This window comes from Hevea brasiliensis, chromosome 1 (genome assembly GCF_030052815.1).
Source record: "Hevea brasiliensis isolate MT/VB/25A 57/8 chromosome 1, ASM3005281v1, whole genome shotgun sequence".
Taxonomy (NCBI): Eukaryota; Viridiplantae; Streptophyta; class Magnoliopsida; order Malpighiales; family Euphorbiaceae; genus Hevea; species Hevea brasiliensis.
In genome coordinates, this window is record NC_079493.1 from 419,802 (window position 1) to 440,129 (window position 20,328).

At 35.4% G+C, this 20,328-nt stretch overlaps 3 protein-coding genes across 3 annotated transcripts; 2 read left to right on the forward strand and 1 right to left on the reverse strand.

Annotated features, from left to right (window-relative positions):
* The first annotated feature begins 8,050 nt into the window (after positions 1-8,050).
* Positions 8,051-11,566, forward strand: LOC110640140 (bifunctional nitrilase/nitrile hydratase NIT4A). The gene is made up of 5 exons (XM_021791331.2): positions 8,051-8,351; positions 8,433-8,612; positions 8,779-9,072; positions 10,299-10,580; positions 11,161-11,566. The coding sequence occupies exons 1-5, from the start codon at positions 8,174-8,176 to the stop codon at positions 11,310-11,312; spliced, it is 1,086 nt and encodes a 361-aa protein (XP_021647023.2). The 5' UTR covers positions 8,051-8,173; the 3' UTR covers positions 11,313-11,566.
* Positions 11,567-12,460: 894 nt separating this feature from the next.
* On the reverse strand, positions 12,461-13,436 carry LOC110640145 (photosystem I subunit O). Its single transcript, XM_021791341.2, has 4 exons — positions 13,269-13,436; positions 13,114-13,186; positions 12,852-13,031; positions 12,461-12,747 (listed from the first exon to the last, which is right to left on the reverse strand). Exons 1-4 carry the CDS (start codon positions 13,372-13,374, stop codon positions 12,654-12,656), a joined length of 453 nt encoding a protein of 150 aa, XP_021647033.2. The 5' UTR covers positions 13,375-13,436; the 3' UTR covers positions 12,461-12,653.
* A 506-nt stretch (positions 13,437-13,942) lies between these two features.
* LOC110640141 (putative GDP-L-fucose synthase 2) lies at positions 13,943-16,063 on the forward strand. The gene is made up of 3 exons (XM_058128908.1): positions 13,943-14,100; positions 14,518-14,774; positions 14,867-16,063. The coding sequence occupies exons 2-3, from the start codon at positions 14,756-14,758 to the stop codon at positions 15,817-15,819; spliced, it is 972 nt and encodes a 323-aa protein (XP_057984891.1). The 5' UTR covers positions 13,943-14,100; positions 14,518-14,755; the 3' UTR covers positions 15,820-16,063.
* The last annotated feature ends 4,265 nt before the right edge of the window (positions 16,064-20,328 follow it).

Genomic DNA, 20,328 nt, shown 5'->3' on the forward strand with positions numbered 1-20,328 from the left:
CAAATTAATTTTCTGTTTTGAATTGGTACCTGTGCCTAATATATGTTTCTGCTATCTGACCCACCGTGTGGACTATCACAGTATTAGGTTGCATTGTCGAGTCATGCATCATTGCAGTTTATGGTTTGCGTTAGTATCATATGCATTGATATCTGTGAAGGAGGAGGAAGGTACCTAATATCTGATAGCGCGCTTACCATCTGGCCTTTGGTGATGAGGGGTATCATCACCCTAGTGCACCGTATCATAAATTTTTTATTGAATGAATTTCTTTTATTTATATTTTTTATGAAATTATTTTATTAATGATTTTGATAGCATGAGCATGATTTTATTGGATATAAAATTTATTGCAAAATTAATCAAGCGTCTGCCTGTTCCTGTTTTATTATATGCTATAATTATCATTCACTGAGCATTTAGCTCAAATCACATTTTCTCTGTCTGTTATCTATTTCAGATCAGTAGAATTCTGCAGCTGATCCAAATATTTAATCCATTTTTTGGAGAGGGACAATCTTTAATTTGTTCTCATAGTATGCCCAAATTCATGTTTCCTCGGGCTAATAATTAATTTAGTTTATTGAACAGTTTAAGTTTTTATTTGAAATCTGTAGAGACGTCGTAGTTTACTTATGAGATATTTATGATGTTTATTCAGCATTTTGTTTATTTAGATTTTGTCTATTTTTTAGGATTAGTAAGTGACAATATATTCATTCAAGATACTCTGATAAGACTTATATGATTTAAGAATACTTAAATTATGCGGTGGTCACGGTTCAAAATTTTGGATCGTGACAAAATTGGTATCAGAGCTCGGTTGAGGTTTAGTAAACTTGCAGAGCATATAATCCTTAACGTCTTTTCAGTTTATCATTGCTTTAGATAACTACGTCCTTCGTACTTTTTCACCTGTCTTAATTTGGCTCACATTTTCAGTTTTAATACTTGTTTATTAAAATGAATAGGTACCTGAGTCTGTTAAATGTAAGAGGAGAGCTAGCGCCAAGGGTCTTAATGCTGCAAACCTTGATGCAACAAGGGAGGTACCACCTCAAACTATTAATCAGACATCTGAACAGACGCCTATGGCTAAGACTGGGGCACAACCATTCCTTTGTTTCTCCATACTTTTCCATAATATTTAGTAAACCACCTACTTTGTTAGAGCATCCTTTATTTGTATCAACACCTATGGGAAATGCAATAGACACTGATATAGTGTAGAGGGGATGTATACTTCACATTGGAGATAAGGAATTAGTTGCAGATCTTATTTCTTTGGATATGTTTGAGTTTAATGTGATTTTAGGCATGGACTAGTTAGCCACTTATCACATTTCATTGGATTGTTATAATAAAGTTGTATTCTTTAAAATTCCTAGGGAGACAGAATTTCAATTTCAGGGAGATCGTAGTAGAGCCTCTAGTAATCTTATCTCAGCAGTGAGTGCTAGAAAATTGTTGCGAAAGAGGTGTAAGGGGTATCTAGCTTATGTTAGAGACGTTCAGGTAGAAGGTGCAGGTTTGGAGAATGTTGCAGTGGTTAAGGAGTTTCCTAATGTGTTTCTAGAAGATTTATCAGGTTTACTCCCGAAGCGAGAGGTAGAGTTTAGTATAGACTTAGTTCCTGGAACTGAGCCCATATCTATGCCACCTTATCATATGGCACTCGCAGAACTTAAAGAGTTGAAGGAGCAACTACAGGACCTACTAGATAAGGGGTTTATTTGCCCTAGTGTTGGGTGCTCCTGTGTTATTTGTGCGAAAGAAGGATAGGTCTTTGAGAATGTGTATTAATTATAGGCAATTAAATAAGGTGACTGTGTGTAATAAGTATCCTCTTCCACACATAGATGTCCTGTTTGACTAACTTCAAGGCGCAAAGTGTTTTACCAAGATTGATCTTCGATCTAGGTATTATCAATTGAGGGTCATGAAAGAAGACATACTCAAGACTATTTTTAGGACTAGGTATGCACACTATGAATTTCTTGTAATGTCTTTTGGTCTTACCAATGCTCTAGCCACTTTTATGGATCTCATGAATAGAGTTTTCAAGCCTTTCTTAGATCAATTTGTTATAGTGTTCATCGATGACATTCTAATGTACTCATAGAGTAAAAAGGAGCATGAGCAGCATTTAAGAATTGTCCTTCAGACCTTATGGGAACACAAGCTATATGCCAAGTTCTCAAAATGTGAGTTCTGATTAGATAGTGTGGCTTTCCTAGGCCATACAGTATCTAAGGATGGGGTGTGAGTTGATAAGAAGAAAGTTGAGGTAGTGCTTCATTGGCCTAGACCCACAACTGTGTCAGAGATTCATAGTTTCTTGGGTTTAGCAGGGTATTATAGACAGTTTGTTCAAGACTTCTCTCGTATTGCAGCACCTTTAACTAAGTTGACACAGAAGAATGTGAAATTTCAGTGGTTTAAGGCTTGTGAAAAAAGTTTTTAGGAGCTTAAGACTCGTTTAACTACAGTACCAGTGTTAGCCCCTCTGTCTGGATCAGGGGGTAATGTAGTGTATTGTGATGCTTCTAGGATTGGTTTAGGATGTGTTTTGATACAGCATGGACGGGTTATTGCATATGCTTCTCGTCAGTTGAAAAGGCACGAGCAGAATTATCCAACTTATGATTTGGAAATGACTGCAGTAATTTTTGCTTTGAAAATCTAGAGGCACTATCTGTATGGTGAGACTTGTAAAATCTTCACTGACCACAAAAGTCTCAAATACATCTTTGACCAACGTGATCTTAATCTTAGGCAAAGGAGATGGGTAGAATTGTTGAAGGATTATGATTGCACCTTACAGTATCACCTTGGAAAAGCTAATGTGGTGGCTGATGCTCTAAACAGGAAGTTTTTTGGTAGTTTAGCCCATATATCTACCAAGATGAGGCTTCTGATTGGTGAATTACATGAGTTGCTAGATCAGGGAGTAGAGTTTCAAATCATAGCTGGATCATTCTTAGCACATTTTCGAGTTAGGCCTATCTTGATTGATCGAAGTAAGGCTGCTCAGAAGAGGGATTCTAAGTTGTGTGAGATTATAGATAGTATTCATCAAGGCCAAGCTCAAGGGTTCATGTTAAATGATGATGGAGTTCTTCGTTATGGCACTAGACTCTGTGTCCCCAATGTTGATGAGTTGAGAAGAGAAATCATGGAGGAGGCACACTATTCTGCTTACACAGTACACCCAAGTTCAACTAAGATGTACCGTGATTTAAGGGAGCATTATTGGTGGGGTGGCATGAAAAGGGATGTTGCAGACTTTGTTGCTAAATGTTTGAATTGTCAACAGGTTAAGGCAGAACATCAGAGACCATCTGGGTTACTTCAGCCGTTGCCTATTCTCAAATGGAAGTGGGAGCATATTGCCATGGACTTTGTTGTGGGTCTACCTAGTACACGAGGTGGTTACAATGCAATCTGGGTGATAGTAGACAGATTGACAAAATCTACTCATTTTCTTCCTGTGAAGACTACATATGACTTTGCTAAACTTGCACAGTTGTATATAAACAAGATTGTTAGTCTTTATGGAGTTCCAGTTTCCATTGTCTCTGATCGTGGTACTCAGTTTACTTATCGATTTTGGAAGAAATTTTAAGAAGCTTTAGGAACATGAGTAGACTTTAGTACTGTTTTTCATCAAACGGATGGACAATCAGAAAGGACCATACAAACATTATAGGACATGCTTCGTGCATGTGTTATGGATTTTGGTGGCTGTTGGGATCATCATTTGCCTTTAGTGGAGTTTGCTTATAATAACAGTTATCAGACAAGTATAGATATGACTCCATATGAGGCATTATATGATCGAAAGTATAGGTCACCAATTTGTTGGGATGAAGTTGGAGAAAGAAGGCTTACTAGACTAGAGTTGATGTAATTAACTTCAAAGAAGGTTCGGCTAATTCTTGATAGACTTTTGACTGCTCAAAGTCGACAGAGAAGTTATGCTTACCCTAAGCGTAAAGATGTAGAGTTTATGATTGGTGATCATGTATTTCTGAGAGTTTCACTTATGAAATGAATCATGAGGTTTGGGAAGAAAGGGAAGTTTAGCCCTCGTTTTGATGGTTCATTTGAATTTTGGAGAGAATTGGAGCAATTGCTTACCGTTTAGCCCTTTCACCTAGTTTTGCACGTGTACATTCAGTTTTCCATATTTCTATGCTTATGAAGTATGTACCAAATCCATCTCATGTTTTGCAAACTCAAACCATGCAATTTAGGGATGATATGTCATATGAGAAACAACCAGTAAAGATTTTAGATCGACAAATTAGGAAACTCTAGTATAAGAAAGTGGCTTGGGTCAAAGTCTTGTGACATAATCACTTAAGTAGTGAGGTCACATGGGAGGCAGAATCTGAAATGCGAGTCAAATATCCTCACTTATTTGATTCTTCAGGTTAGAATTTTGTCTATTCAAATTTGGGGACCGAATTTTTTTTAAGGGGGAAGTATGTGGAAACCCATATATATTTATTATTTATTATTATTTTATTTTAATTGGCTAACAATAATTTAATATATTTATATAAAAAAAATATTTTATTGGATGGCCTACTTATTTTATTTTAGATATATATATATTATATGTATATTATTTTTGAAATTAAATATATATCTGTAATCTGAACAACCCAGTTCAATAATAACTCTTATCCCATTCTATATCTAATAGAACTCTTAAAATATATATACACTGATCATCTCTTCTGCTAAACTTTGCTCTCAAAACCTATTTGTCACCTCATTTTTCTACCAAATACTCTCAACAAGTATTTTCATTATCTTATATATATATATATATATATATATATATATATATATATATATATATATATATATAAATTTATGATTTATAATCTGATGTGCGCAGATAATTCTTAAAATTTTATTTCTCAATTCATCACCTTCGATTATATTTTCAAGGTAAAAATTCTCGTTCTTTGTTCAATAATGGGTGAATCTGATTTTATTTTCTTTCCTTGATCTATTATAACTACTCTATAATTTTTTTTTCTTTAATTATTAGTATTGAGTTGGATTGATCATAATTACTGTGAGATAATAAACTGGAATTTAGATATATATATATATATATATTAAAGTTATTTTGTTTTATTATTATTTGATATTTTTCTTTTATATTTTGGGTGTGTAGGAGATTCAAATATTCAATCTGTCAGTTGAAATTGTCTCTCTTCCATTGAGTATAACTATTATTTTGGAGGTTCCAGGTGAGTGGTAATTATAGTATATTGCACCGTTTTAATCCCTTTTAAAATTTCTTAGCATTAAATTTGTTATTAAATAAAAATTTAAATCAGTATTTTAACAATTATTTTATATGTGATTTTCTGGAGTTTTATTTTATTATTGAATTTTATTCCGATTTTGATTGAATAATTGATTTTACCAATTATCTCTGCATTAGAACCATTGGGATTTCGGGAACAGGCCTTTAGTATTTTTATATTGATTGATATCTGACTATAAAATTTACTGATGTGTTACACTGAATTAATTTGAGATTGATTTGATCTTATTGACTCTCTAAAATTATTAAAAAAAAAAAACTATTGGAATTACACTATCAGTTATTATTTGCTATCTGAAAATTTTTGTTGATTTTGATTGATTTGTACAAATTAATTTTCTGTTTTGAATTGGTACCTGTGCCCAGTATCTGTTTCTGTTATCTGGCCCCACCGTGTAGACTATCACGGTATTAGGTTGCATTGTCGAGTCATGCATCATTGCAGTTTATGGTTTGCATTAGTATCATATGCATTGATATCTGTGAAGGAGGGGGAATGTATCTAATATCTGGTAGCGCGCTTACTATCTGGCCTTTGATGATGTGGGGTATCATCACCCTGGTGCACCGTATCATAAAATTTTTATTGAATGAATTTCTTTTATTTATATGTTTTATGAAATTATTTTATTAATGATTTTGATAGCATGACCATGATTTTATTGGATAGAAAATTTATTGTGAAATTAATTAAGCGTCTACCTATTCCTGTTCTGTTGTGTGCTATAATTATCATTCAAGCATTTAGCTCAAACCACATTTTCTCTATCTGTTATCTATTTCAGATCAGCAGAATTCTGCAGCTGATCCAAAAATTCAGTCCATTTTCTGGAGAGGGACAATTTTGATTTGTTCTCATAGTATGCCCGAATTCATGTTTTCTCAGGCTAATAATTAGTTTAGTTTATTGAATAGTTTAAGTTTTTATTTGAAATCTGTAGAGACGCCGTAGTTTACTCATGGGATATTTATGATGTTTATTTAGCATTTTTTTATTTAGATTTTATCTATTTTTTGCGATTAGTAAGTGACAATATATTTATTTAAGATATTCTGATAAAGTTTGCATGATTTAAGAATACTTAAATTATGCGCCGGTCACAGTTCAAAATTTTGGGTCGTAACATTATATCAATTATTTTTTAAAATTATATTTATAAAATAGAGAGAAGATAACACAGACAAACTTCTTACCAATTTTGTTATAAATTTTTTAAATATAAACAAATATTTATGTTAAGCTTTCATATATATATAAAAGAAATATTTATGTGTCAAGTAAAGTGTATTTCAGTTAATTATTTTATTTTTAAAAATGTAAAAATAGATAAAATTTGAGTTAACTTTCAATCTATTCATTTTAAAATTTATTACATAAGCTCACATATTATAATTCATTAATAATTGTTTGATAAGTTGATTTTATATTAAATTAAAATAAAGAAGATAAGAAGAAGAGAATGAAGATGATAAGACGAAGAAGATTCGTACGAAGAAGAATAAGAAAGAAAAGAAAATTGGAAGAAGAGAAGTTTGGTTTTAACTTTCGTTTGTAGTTTCCCTGCTGTGTTCTTTTTTTTTTTTTTTTTTTTTACTTTAAAACTTTTATGTTATGTTTTGTAAAGTGTAATGTAATTAATTATATAATATAATCAAAATTTTAGTATAATATAATATAATTATTATTATATTTTTATATTTAATTATAAAATAAAAATATAAGTTATGTAATGTATTAATATTTTTTATTTTAATATTTAATTTATTTATATTATTAATAATAAATGATAATAATTGAAATAATTGGTAGTTACTTAATAGTGGTAGTTAGGTGATAATAGAGATAATAATCATCAAATGGTGATAATTGTAGTTAAATGGTAATGGTAATAATAGTGATGATAAAGTAGTAGTAATAGTAATAATAATGATAATAAATAAATAAAAATAAAATAAATAATTATTATTATATTTATTTTTATATATAATAATTATTATATAAATTTAAATATAATTAATTATATTATATAATTATTATTATATTATATTAATTTTTTTATTATTAAACAACATCTTGGGTATATGAAGTTGGGCTTGCGTAGTTGAACCTATCATCTTGGGTATATAAACAACCAAAATTGGCAGCCTAAGACTAAGTTCAATGGATCCGTTTAATTTTTTTTATTTTTAATTTTTTTTATTTGACCGAATTAAATTAAATACTTAAAAATTTCTCAAAATATTAATTAAATAAAATTAATTTAATTCAGTTTTTGGGACCTATCACATATAAAATTAAAGGGATTATATATTAAATAATTTAAGTTAAAAAAATAAAATAAAAAAAATTAGGTTTATTATAATATTTTAAATTTAAAATAATAAATAAAATTTATCCCACTTGTTGAATGCTGATCCAACAGTGGAAGAACACATTGAAAAAAAAAAAAGAAAGTGGAAGAACACACTCTTGTCCTATCCTAGCGCACAAGGATAGGATATTGTTTCATCCTAATCCTATCCTCCTCATGGCCGCATAAAATGAAGGAATTCCATCACCATTTATATCACGAATGTTATCAACGATTTATATTATTTTTTATAATTATATTAAATTTATTTTTTATATTATAAAATAATATATTTTTTATTAAAAAAATATTATTTTTAAACCTGCACGCCTCTGTTCTTTCTTGACGCAGCCACAATGCATGACGTATATGATCCTGACGTACATGTTCATGTGGAGCCCAAGTAAACAAAATAAAAATAACCACTCAACATAAACAAGGGGCGAGTCTGGATATCTCTGCCGGCTCAAACATGCAGCCTACCAACGGCGATCAAAACCACTCTATCAAAGAGGGCATGGCACTTGTTCCAGCACCCGATGCTCCGCTTTTCGCGGAGGTCGACATGGGAGCAGACTCCTCCGCACTTACCGTCCGAGCCACCGTCGTCCAGGCCTCCACCGTCTTCTATGACACTCCCGCCACTCTTGGTACTTGCTATCTTCACTCACTTTAAGCCTTTTTTTTTTTTTTGGTCTTGTTACTCCTATCTAAATAGTATCTGGGTGCAGATAAGGCAGAGAGATTATTGGCGGAAGCAGCTGCTTATGGATCCCAGCTTGTTGTGTTTCCTGAAGCTTTTATTGGTGGTTACCCTCGTGGATCCAATTTTGGTGCTGCCGTTGGAAATAGAACTCCCAAAGGCAGAGAGGAGTTCCGCAAATATCATGCTTCAGCCATTAATGTCCCAGGTAAGTGGTAGCCTTTCTTTTTAACCCTCCTTGTTGGCTTGTTGCTGCTTCTTCAATGCTTTTTACTTTTTTCATTCAACTCTTTAATTTCTGCAATCGTATCATTGTTAAAGGAAAGCTTCTCTATAAATCTCCATATGGATGAATAAGATTCTACTAATTGCAGGTCCTGAAGTGGATCGCTTGGCAGCTATGGCTGGAAAATATAAACTATATTTAGTAATGGGTGTGATAGAGAGAGATGGATATACTCTTTATTGCACTATTTTGTTTTTTGATTCTCAAGGTCATTACCTGGGAAAGCACCGAAAACTCATGCCAACTGCCACAGAGCGTATAGTTTGGGGATTTGGGGATGGATCAACAATTCCTGTTATTGACACCCCAATTGGAAAAATTGGTGGTGCTATTTGTTGGGAAAATAGAATGCCACTTCTAAGGACAGCTATGTATGGTAAAGGTAAGCTATTTTCAGTAAAACAGTTCATTTACCTTATTAATATCACCATAAGACTATATCAGCAATTGCTATGGTTTGTCAATTGTCAGGTTGCTTGGCTTATGAATTTTTGTCCTCTTCTCCTTCAGGTTTAGGATGCATTTTATAGTTTTTCCTTTATCCCATGTTATATTTGATCCTTTTGTGAGCATGTGTGGAGTGGGCGACAGGAATTCTACATCACTGAAAGATATCTCCTTTGTAAGCCTGGTGGTTTGGCGGGCAATTATTTCATGAGTGTACTTTATGCTTAATGTGATCAGGTGTCTGTCACTAGGTTCACACTTTTCTTTAAGCATCTGGGGCATGCCTGCTTTACCATTTGTGCATTTGCGTGTGCCTATCATTAATATAAGCATAAAATCCTCACTAGAAATGGCAATTTTAGCCAGTCATGTGGTGCAACCTGTTCAAGGTTAATACTGTGCTGTGTCCTGGTTTAGTTATTAGCGATGATATATTGTTAATACTGTGCTGTGTCCTGATTTAGTTCTTAGCTTTGATATATTGTTCTGCTCTCTCTCTCTCTCTCTCTCTCTCTCTCTCTCTCTCTCTCTCTCTCTCTTGCGCGCGCGTGTGCACACTGTGGGCTTCACTTGCTGAGGTTTTGTTCAGATTTCTTTGAAATGTGCATCAGTCAAGTGATTCAGTTCCTAAGCCGATATACATGTTCTAGAATTGCTCTTTAGTGTTCTGTGGTCTGAGGCCTATGCTTTCAGATGCAGTAATTGTTTTGCATTGTATTAAGCATCAAAAAAATGCAACCTTTATACACTTTCCATCTATCTGCTTGTTGAATATAAAGTTGGATCATAAGAATCTACAGAAGCCAACGCCTTTTATATCCGTGATATTTTTAGAAGTCCTTGTAATTCTACTCAACTAAGCCTTTATCCTAAGAATTTGAGATTGGCTATATACATTCTCTTTTTCCATTCTAAACGATTTTGGGTTAAATCCTCAGAAATGTGTAATACTTCTAGGTTGTAATGCTTCTAGGTAATTACATCTTAATAATTGAAATCAACTGCACCTGGGTAGTTTTGGTTGAAAGCATATATTATTTGCTTGACATATGATTATGATGTGCATAACATTATTGTTTTGGCTTGAATTAGACTGCTCTGTTCTTTTCTACCCTTGACTTTCACACATTTCATCTTAATTTCTGATCATTTAATTTTTAGGTGTTGAGATATATTGTGCACCAACTGCTGATGCCAGAGGCACTTGGCAAGCAACAATGAAGCACATTGCTCTTGAGGGTGGGTGTTTCGTGCTATCTGCCAATCAGTTCTGCCGAAGGAAAGATTACCCATCTCCTCCAGAGTACATATTTTCTGGAATAGAAGAAGAACTCACACCAGATTCTGTTGTCTGTGCTGGAGGCAGTGTTATCATCTCACCCTTGGGGACTGTTTTAGCAGGACCCAATTATGATGGGGAGGCATTGATCTCAGCAGACCTAGGTATGCCACTGTTTTCACGTTTCTGTAGTTTATATGTTTTTGTACACCAAAGTCTCACATGCTCTGGGAAATGGGGACTTCATAGATTTGCAGAATTTCCTGCAACACTTAATATTTTTAATATTAAAGGGATATTTCAATTAAGAACAATTATGGACGACAGACAGAATACTTTGGGATGGAAAGTTGCTCCTAAAACATGGGGCAGAATATGCATCTTGAAGGAAAATGATGCAATTTTAGGTCTTATTATTTGTCCCTTAATATCATTGTTGGTTGTTTGGTCTAGACTAATCTGTATCAATATCCATTCCGCAATCAATGTTGGCTGTGAAAAGTAAGGCACAAACTTCAACTGTTATCTAAAAGTATGATTTAATTGGCCAGAATTTCTCCCCATGCCGGTCCCTCTCTGTGTAAGTTTTGTTGAAAATATTAAATGTCTTTTGGAAGCTCATGATTGATGGTGTTACTTATCATCTTATGCTGCATTAATGTTGCTTGAGCTTAGCATAGGATTAATTTTGGTTATGTGGTTTTCATTATGATACTATAGCTCTTATTTTGAAATCATGACTAGATCTTGGAGAAATAGCTTGTGCAAAGTTCGACTTTGATGTGGTTGGGCATTATTCAAGGTCTGAAGTTCTAAGCTTGACTGTAAGGGACCATCCAACAAATGCAGTTACCTTCACATCAGCAGCTGCAAAAACTGAAGGCTCTAGTAGATAGTTGCCTTATCAGCCAGCAAATTTTCACAAAATGAAGTGGCAACTTCACTAATAATTGAATGGGCAACACCATCTTCGTTAAGAGTGATTAAAGATATGGCTGCTGTTGTATCTGTTTTTATTGACAAGTGTCTCCTTGAATGGGAAATGTCTTGACTTCTTCTGGTTATTGGATGTAGATGTGATAATTCAGCTTCTAGCAATAAATAATGGCTGCCGCAGGATTCCAATCTTGCACAAAGCCTTGTTACTCCATCCCCTAATGAACCACGCGCAAACAGGCCAATCTATATTTGTCTTAAAATGAATATCATTCTTCAGATTAGTGAAGAGCCAATCCTGGAACAGCATTCTTGAGATCTTAATTAAATTTTAGTCGTCTATTTCTTTTTTATTATATTAAAATTTTGGCTGAAATCTCTATTAAATTCATACCAACACAAGTTCATAACAACAAAATTCCTAAATAAAGTGCTTTTTGGCGTGTAAGATCCATACACCTTTGTATATGGTTCTGTTTACAAATGAATTAGCTGCTGGAACATTGCAGAGGAAAGGAAATGCGGGCACTGTGTTTCTGCAAACAAAATAGGTAAAGAGCACTATAATAATGTCTTGAACTTGTTAAAAGTCATGCGTTCTCCTCTTTTTTCACTACCCTGGACTTCAAAGAATCCCCTTACAACAGTGGAGAACTATCTGAAACTGCACTCCTAACATCCACTGCCTTGTTGGACTAGCAAAGTTCTGCATAGGTTGCCTTTAAGAACCGAACACAATGGGGCCTCTAAGGCCCTTCACCGATCTATATCGCATGATTTCATCTTCATGATCCCGAGTTTGAAAATGGGAATCAAGTTCAAATAATAATCATTCCCTATCAAACATATCTGATTTTTCCTGATATTTACTAGTGAAATCTAAATTAGTGCCATCAGTGCTATTGGAATGTCTTCTTCGTAAATAGATGCTTGCCCATTGAATATTTTCAGGGATACTTTCTCCCCTAAAAATCTCTATCTGCTGAGACTCATTTCAGACTATCTAAAGCATTACGATCACAAGCATAACTCCACCTGTTGCTTTTACTGTTGTTGTCCATGTTTAATTCAATATGTTGAAGATCGCTATTATGGGAAGAATCATGTAAAAAAGTGAAATATAGCTAAATAGTTACATAAAATATTTTTCAGGTGATTTGCAAAACAAACATATGCTAATAAAGTAAATAATTAAGCAAGTGACATTACATTACATATCCATGGAAGAAAGGAAACAAAGACAGCTGATGTGATTTAAGAAATTGCAGATTGCAAATAAAAAAGAGAGTAATTAACCTAATTTAATTAAAGTAGTCCTCAGTCCTTCCCTTGAACCCAATCTGCCCAAAAGTCAGGCACAGGAATAGGCCCAAGTGCCATGTGATCAACCACAACCTGCTCAAGTCATGTAATTAATAAATAAAATTTACAGGCATAATATATCGAAGGTTTTTGAAACTTGTGATAGAATTGAATTGAATTGAACATATAGAGCTTACCAGAACTGAGAAGTAAGAGGAGGAGGGGTGGGGAAGTGAGCAAGCTCAGTACCAATACTCTCAAAGAAGAGACCAGTCAAGCTCTTCCCATTGATGGCTGGTATGCTTGATGGAGCTAGCCACCCTATCAACCCAAACCCTATCACATTCAGGTCCGTTCGCAGCCAATCCCTCTCAAAGCTTCCCACACAAAATCCCAATTCAATTATCTATCAAAACACTTGCTTAATATTATTCATTGTTGATTTAAACACTTACGTACCACATGAACTTTCCTCCATTAGCACCGGTTTGTCTCAGTGGATTTCTTGCTGTGACTGCTGATTTCACAAACCCTGAAATACATAATAATATTCAACCAGTAGACAAATTAATCTTTGTTTGGATATGTACAGTAGCTAGAAATGAATATTGTACCAGAGATGAGGGGGACTCTCCTGGGAGAAGAAATGGGACTAGGGCATGACAGTGAGCTACTGCCCAGGCCAACGACAGTTGATAAGGTAGCTAATGTTGTTGCCATTTTCCTTCGTTTTTTTTTTTTTCTTGTTAGCGTAGAATGATCAGACCATATCAGTTATATGGGGAAAAAAACAAAAAAGAAAAGAGAAAAATAATGTAAAAATGCTAGATATGATAATATTTGTGGAAGAGAGAGATTGCATGGATGGGATTTTGATCAATGAGTTTGTGCCACGTTGGAGTTGCATGGATAAAGTGGGGTTGCTTTTCTCTACTGATCAGAGATCACAGATAGGTCATTTTTTTACATATATAATATAAAAAATCTGACATGAGATTCTATGATATTGAAAATGGTTGATGATGTTAACTTTCAAATTAATAGAATCCGAGTCTCGAGTGGAGAAGTTTCGAAAACAGAGAATTTTAAGTTTATGATCATAAATAAAAATAATGAAAAAAAAATAAATTTTAAATATTTTATCCTAGTTGTGGCGAAATTAGATGAAGAAATTACAATGCGAAATTAGTGTTATTAAAAATTAAAGCAGGCCCACAGGTATAGAGAAAAGGCCCATCCAATTTCTTTTATCTGTTTTTGTTAGGCTTAAAAACCCAAAAATAAAAAGACCATTTTAAAACTAATTGTTCTCTAAAACCTACCCTTTTCATCAACGAATACTATTTGTCAAAAGTCAAATCGCACCACCATTCTCACTGAAATTGATTCTGTTTTTACTCATATCTAAGCACAGAAAGAGCAAATCCTGAAGGGAAAAAAGAGAAGGTAAGATCTAAAAATCGATAGTTTGTTTTTTTAACCACTTCCCATTTTGCTAGACTGTAAAAGTGTTGGTTTGCTAGTCAAAATTGTTGTCGTTTTATGCTTGTTCAGTGTTCATCGGACTTAATTTGCTGATTCATAAGGTTTAAGCATCTTTGTATTATGCCGATTAGGTATTCGCTAAAATGCCTGTGTTATATTGTCATGAACCATTTTACTCGAATCCCCTCCAAAATTTCCAACTAAATCTAATCTTTTAGCAAGTATGAAAACCAGCTTAGACTTGTCACTTATTAATACAGGCTGGGAATTGACAGATGAAGTTTCCCTTAATCCCTTTGCTTGTGTCGGTGTGTGTTATTATTATTATTTTTTTCCTGTTATTCTTCTATGAATTGATAAAAGAAATTTCCCTTCTAGACTTTTGACCAGCCCAAAGCAGCGAGCTTTCTGCTTTCTATAGAGGTTGGACCAGATTGTAGAAGCAGGCTCAGCTTAACTCTAACTCAAGCCCCTTGATTTCTACCTTCTATTTAAACGAAAGGGCTTTAGGCACCCTTTAGCAACTTGGCCTTCGAACACTATTGACTGCTTTGGATTTGTGTGTAATTGTGAGCTCCACTCATCCACCATCACCGCGGTGATTTGCCTCTAACAAATGGGCAGCCCTAACCATGGTATTCTCTTTCATTTTCTTTTCCCACTTTTTTTTTTTTTCATCTGTCAATCAGAGATCTCACTGGTTCCATTTCCTGATCTTTTTATCTAGATTCACCTTCTTTCCTCTCCAACAAATCGTCCAAGATCTTCGTAGCAGGCCACCGCGGTCTAGTTGGCTCTGCTATCGTTCGCAAATTCCAGGTCCTTGGCTTCACTAACCTCATCCTCCGCACCCATGCTGAGTTCGACCTCACTCGCCAGTCAGATGTTGAGTCCTTCTTTTCCACTGAAAAGCCGGAATTTGTTATCTTGGCTGCTGCCAAAGTTGGTGGCATCCACGCTAATAACACTTATCCGGCTGATTTCATAGCCATCAATCTCCAGATCCAAACCAATGTCATTGACTCCTCTTATCGCCATGGCGTCAAGAAATTGCTCTTTCTGGGTTCGTCCTGCATTTACCCCAAGCTAGCTCCTCAGCCGATCCCTGAAAATGCCTTGCTTACCGGACCCCTGGAGCCAACTAATGAATGGTATGCTGTGGCTAAGATCGCAGGAATAAAAATGTGTCAAGCCTACAGAATTCAGTACAACTGGGATGCAATTTCTGGGATGCCCACCAATTTGTATGGTCCAAATGATAACTTCCATCCAGAAAATTCTCATGTTCTCCCGGCTTTGATGAGGAGGTTTCACGAGGCAAAGGTGAATGGGGCAAAGGAGGTGGTGGTGTGGGGAACAGGGAGTCCACTGAGGGAATTTCTACATGTGGATGATTTGGCAGATGCGGTGGTGTTTTTGATGGAGAGCTATAGTGGGCTGGAGCATGTAAATGTGGGGAGTGGGAAGGAGGTAACGATCAAGGAGTTGGCAGAGTCAATGAAGGAAGTGGTGGGGTTTGAAGGCGAGCTTGTTTGGGATACATCAAAGCCAGATGGAACTCCCAGAAAGCTTATGGATAGCTCGAAGCTGTTGGGGTTGGGGTGGATGTCTAAGATTTCACTTAAGGACGGGCTCATTGATACTTACAAGTGGTATGTGGAGAATGTCATTAAGCAATGATGTAGGTGATTCTAACGTCTGAATTTTGTTTCTAATGAAGGTATTGGCAGCCGGTCTGCTTATTGCTATCTGCCTCGCAATAATTTTATCAGTCGTTTGTGTACTGCCTATATTGGATTGTAAAATGCTGATGCATTTCATTCTAGTTCACCGGATCTCTTTATCCGTATCTTTTAATTTCTAGTTGGTGAATGCATTGTTTTTAATTTTGGGAAAGATATCATCAACCAGAGTATTTTCAGCAGTCTTTAGTTTCTCATTGAATCTATGTTTAATTTTCTTGCAAATAGTTATCAGTTGCACCTCAAAAATTTGAATTGCTCAATGCAATGGAGCATCTAATCTACAAGTAGTTTCGTGGATAGAGGTTCTAATTCAAGAACCAGCTTGGAAACCTTGAACCTCATGGAAGAGCTGCAAGGCACCTTATGATGAGAGATTACCTAGATTCCAACAGCATTATTAACTTCCTGAAAGAAATTGCTTGTGTTTTCTTTGCTTATCATCATTCTTGATCGAGGAACAGATGCTGCAACAGAATGTGTTGGCTCAACATAAGAAAACTCGAGAGAAATTCAATGGTATTCAATGGATTCTTTATGCTTAAGGGTGGTAATGAGACTTGAGTTAAACCAAATTGATTTCGGACAAATTTAGCCAAATGCCTATGTTGCACCATGTTAAGCAAGCTAGACATGGTAAGAACACATGCTATTCTCAATAGGACGTGAAATAATTTCATTCCCCACCCGAGTTTCTCTAGAGCCTGGAAATTCCGCTCCATGGAATCTGTAAAATCCCTTCGCATTTTCAGCAGCCACCTATGGCTGTTATATCTACCACAAAGCAACGATCAACGTAAACACGAAATCTTTTGCAAATAAACTTGGTACTTGTGTGCGTGTGCGAATGAGAGAGAGAGAGAGAGAGGGGGGGGGAGGGGGGGGAGGGCGGGGGGATGTTCAAACAATTGTAGAGGTTTGGAGTTAATAGAGAATCTTCCCAAAATATTCTGACGTGTGACTCTCGAGGAACGATTGGGACAACACACCAAGAATTATAATGTCATGACCAGAACATGGTAGGACCGTGGATCATAAGTAGCTTAAAGCCCCCGAGGCCCGTAGTAAGTCTAACTATTCCTCAAATCCATAACCAGGCCCACAATTTAGGCCCAATATGTATATAAAATAATTTAAATCAAACTGTTATAATTTCATTTCGGGCCAACTTAGCCCAGAAATTTTCAGAAACTAAAATCAGGAGAGTCCAGCTCAATTCTGTTACCTCTTTTACAAACTGTTTAAATACCATATAAATCTTCATTTATTAATCTCAAAAATTTAAATTAACACAATTTCTAATAAGATCCACACTATTACTAACACATGCGGAGTTTTAGATTTTAAATTTAGAAAAGATAGTAAAACAATTAAATAATCGACGTTAAACCTGCGAGGAAGAAAACAGGTTGCTCTGTAAAATAACTCCTCCTGTGGCGTGAAAAAATATTGAACAGGAGTGAGCGTTCGACTCAGAGAGTAAAATATCAATTTTAACCATAATCTCTATAACTATCTAAAACTAATGCACCCTGTAGAGTGAAATGCAACATCAGCAATAATTTTCACATCATAACAGCAAAAAGGTAATTTGGAGCACTCACACACCCAGTAATATCAATCATAATATATATGGGAGCTGATCCCCTATACAGCTCTCTTAAATCCAACATGTGCCAGCGAAGAACTCAGCTTGGACTTCCACTTAATAACCAAATCGGGGTCCCAATGAAGAACTCAAGCCGTGTCTACCCCGAAGGACCGGGTCCCAGCGAAGATCTCAAGCCGTGTCTACCCGTCCTATCCATAGTCCACACCACATCACACGCACGCTAATGCACGCACACTGCTCCAAATTACCACAACAACATCCATGGCACTTTAACAGTTATGAATGCAACATAAATTGTGCCTAAAGTTTAACTACATAGATATATACATATAAATGATGCATGGGCATGCTTGAACGTATAATAATATCGAAATTACAATTAAAATTAATATTTTACTCACAGTACACCGATGACTATTGTGGCTGCTGGATGCATAAAAATAGCTGACCTCGATCACCTAATAATTAAATTATAAATTTATTAGTACTAAGTTAAGATAAAACTCTAAAGAGGCAATAGACAGCCTAATTTATGCCGGAAATCCGGCAGAGTTTCCCCTATACCTAGGATCTACCCAACCTGCAAAAAGGTTCAAATAACACTTCTAAATTCTCAATTTCCACAACCACATCTCATCAATATCACATGGCCCCTCCTGGGCCCTCCAAATCAGACAATACTCAAAATCTTAAAAATTACGTTTTAGTCCCTATAATTGACATTTTTCAAAAATTCACTCAAACAAGCTCTAAAAATTCTAAAATTTTGCCTCGCGGTCCTTAATAATATTATAAGGCTATTGCAAAATGAATTATAATTTTCTAATCACCCATGAATATTTTATTCAAGAATTTTACTCTATTCCATAAGTTTCTAACATCTAACATATTTTTAATTCAACCTAATTAAACATTCACATATTTAAACCTCCATCCTCAAGCTTCAACCAATTATATAAAATTTAATTATCTTAATTTCAAATAATCTTATATGCCTATATGCTAAAAATCTAACTAAATTTCTTCTATATTTTTTAAAAATATTCTACAATCACTCAAAAATTCAACAAACACCATAGAATATCTCCAAATAATTTTACTTTCATCATATATTTTTCTTAGAATTTTTCTCCAATTTTTCCTGTTTAAGAAACACTGTATTTATGCTCCACAGACAGAGAAATAATAAAAATTGTCTTACCCGAAGTTTATCTGTCTCAAAAATTTCAAAAATTTATGAGAAAGCCTCTGGAAGTTGAATCATCTCCATAGTCCACCGGAGCCACCGCCAGAACCACCGCGCACGGTGGCCGGTCGCCGGTCGCTGGCGACATTTGCCGGATCTGATCATACCACCATGTTCCTCTCCTCTTCCTCAGTCCATAGGTGGTCTCGGATCATCGATCCAACGGTCGGATCGTCCTAGATCTGACGAAAAAACTTGAAAAATCCGAAACTTCTCTCCTCCATATCTCACTCATCCGACCTCCATTTGCTGCAAAATTGATATCAAAAGAAAGCTCTCAGAACAAGCTTTCCAACGCCACCTGAATCGCCTCGATCAGACGTCGGATAAAGCCGGAAAGCCGTTGCCCACTGTGCGTGCGTTTTCTCTCTCTTCTCCCTCTCTTGCCGCCGTTTCTGGTGGTTCTGGCCGTCGCCGGAGGGTCGCCGGCCGGGTGGGGAGCCGCTTTGGAAGTCGCCGGCCGGTCACTGGAGAAAGAAAGAAGAAGAAGAGAGGGGAGGAGAGGAGAGAAGAGAAAATTGGGGGGGGGGGGTTCCTCCTCCCGTTTTTGAATTATTTATTTATTTATTTATTTTTTATTAAAAAGGCTGGCTGTGACAGTGGAAACCCACTGTCACACGCCAAAACCCCATCATTCATTTTCATTTTTTTTTTTCTGGATGTTACATATAAGGTGAATTCAAAAGCACAAAGTTGATTTCTTCTACTTACGGTACCAAGCGAACTTCACCCACATGGGAAAATTAAAGCAGGTACAGCAATGGGGAATTTTATCACTTTTAGCTTTTGTAACTTAAGACAGGAGAAGAAAGAAATTGTTCTATACTGTCATGACCCAACCTATAGGCCGGATTGGCACTAAGACCTAGGCCAGCCTAAAATCTCCCAGGCCCATAGTAAGCATGACTAATCCTTAACCCAATCCTAAGACCCATTTAAACCCAATTTCAAGAATTCAATTGGACAGAGTCCCACCATAATATGGACCATACAATGAGAAGTTTTTGACTCGCCCGATCTGTAAACACAATATATATAACAATTTAGGGAGCTCTGCTCATCTTCCACATACTCATAATGGCATAAAATGAAATGAGAGCTCAGCTCCTTCATCCAATCCAATCATACACACATATTTATGCATTTAATGTTCTTACAAATTCAACATAATATTATATTACAGTCCCAAATTGATTAAAATACTCTTAACACATGCGGAGTCTAGAATTTAGTAAAATTATACAAGCATAACAGATATTAATAGATTGTCTATGAAGGAGAGAGACAGGTTAGAACTCAACAAGAAATCTCCTGTATCCTGAAAAAATAAGGTAAACAGGTGAGCGTTCGACTCAGAGAGTAAACTACCGATTTTAAGTACAATTTCTATAACTATCTAAAACTAATGCATCCTAAAGAGTGGAATGCAATATCATCAAATTTTTCATACAAATCACATCATAACAGTAAAAAGGTAATTTGGAGCACTTATACACTCAATAATTTTCAAACAGTACATATATGGGAGCTGATCCCCTGTACAGTTCTCTTAATCCAACTTTTGCCAGCGAGTATCTCTTAAGCCGGAC

Excerpts from the sequence above, each read along its gene's own strand:
- LOC110640145 (XM_021791341.2), bottom strand. The coding sequence starts at position 13,374 with ATGGCAACAACATTAGCTACCTTATCAACTGTCGTTGGCCTGGGCAGT. Across the intron at positions 13,187-13,268 it reads GAGAGTCCCCCTCATCTCTG|GGTTTGTGAAATCAGCAGTC; the intron begins GTACAATATTCA and ends TATGTATTTCAG. Across the intron at positions 12,748-12,851 it reads CCTCTTACTTCTCAGTTCTG|GTTGTGGTTGATCACATGGC; the intron begins GTAAGCTCTATA and ends TGACTTGAGCAG.
- LOC110640140 (XM_021791331.2), top strand. The coding sequence starts at position 8,174 with ATGCAGCCTACCAACGGCGATCAAAACCACTCTATCAAAGAGGGCATG. Across the intron at positions 8,352-8,432 it reads TGACACTCCCGCCACTCTTG|ATAAGGCAGAGAGATTATTG; the intron begins GTACTTGCTATC and ends ATCTGGGTGCAG. Across the intron at positions 8,613-8,778 it reads TTCAGCCATTAATGTCCCAG|GTCCTGAAGTGGATCGCTTG; the intron begins GTAAGTGGTAGC and ends TACTAATTGCAG.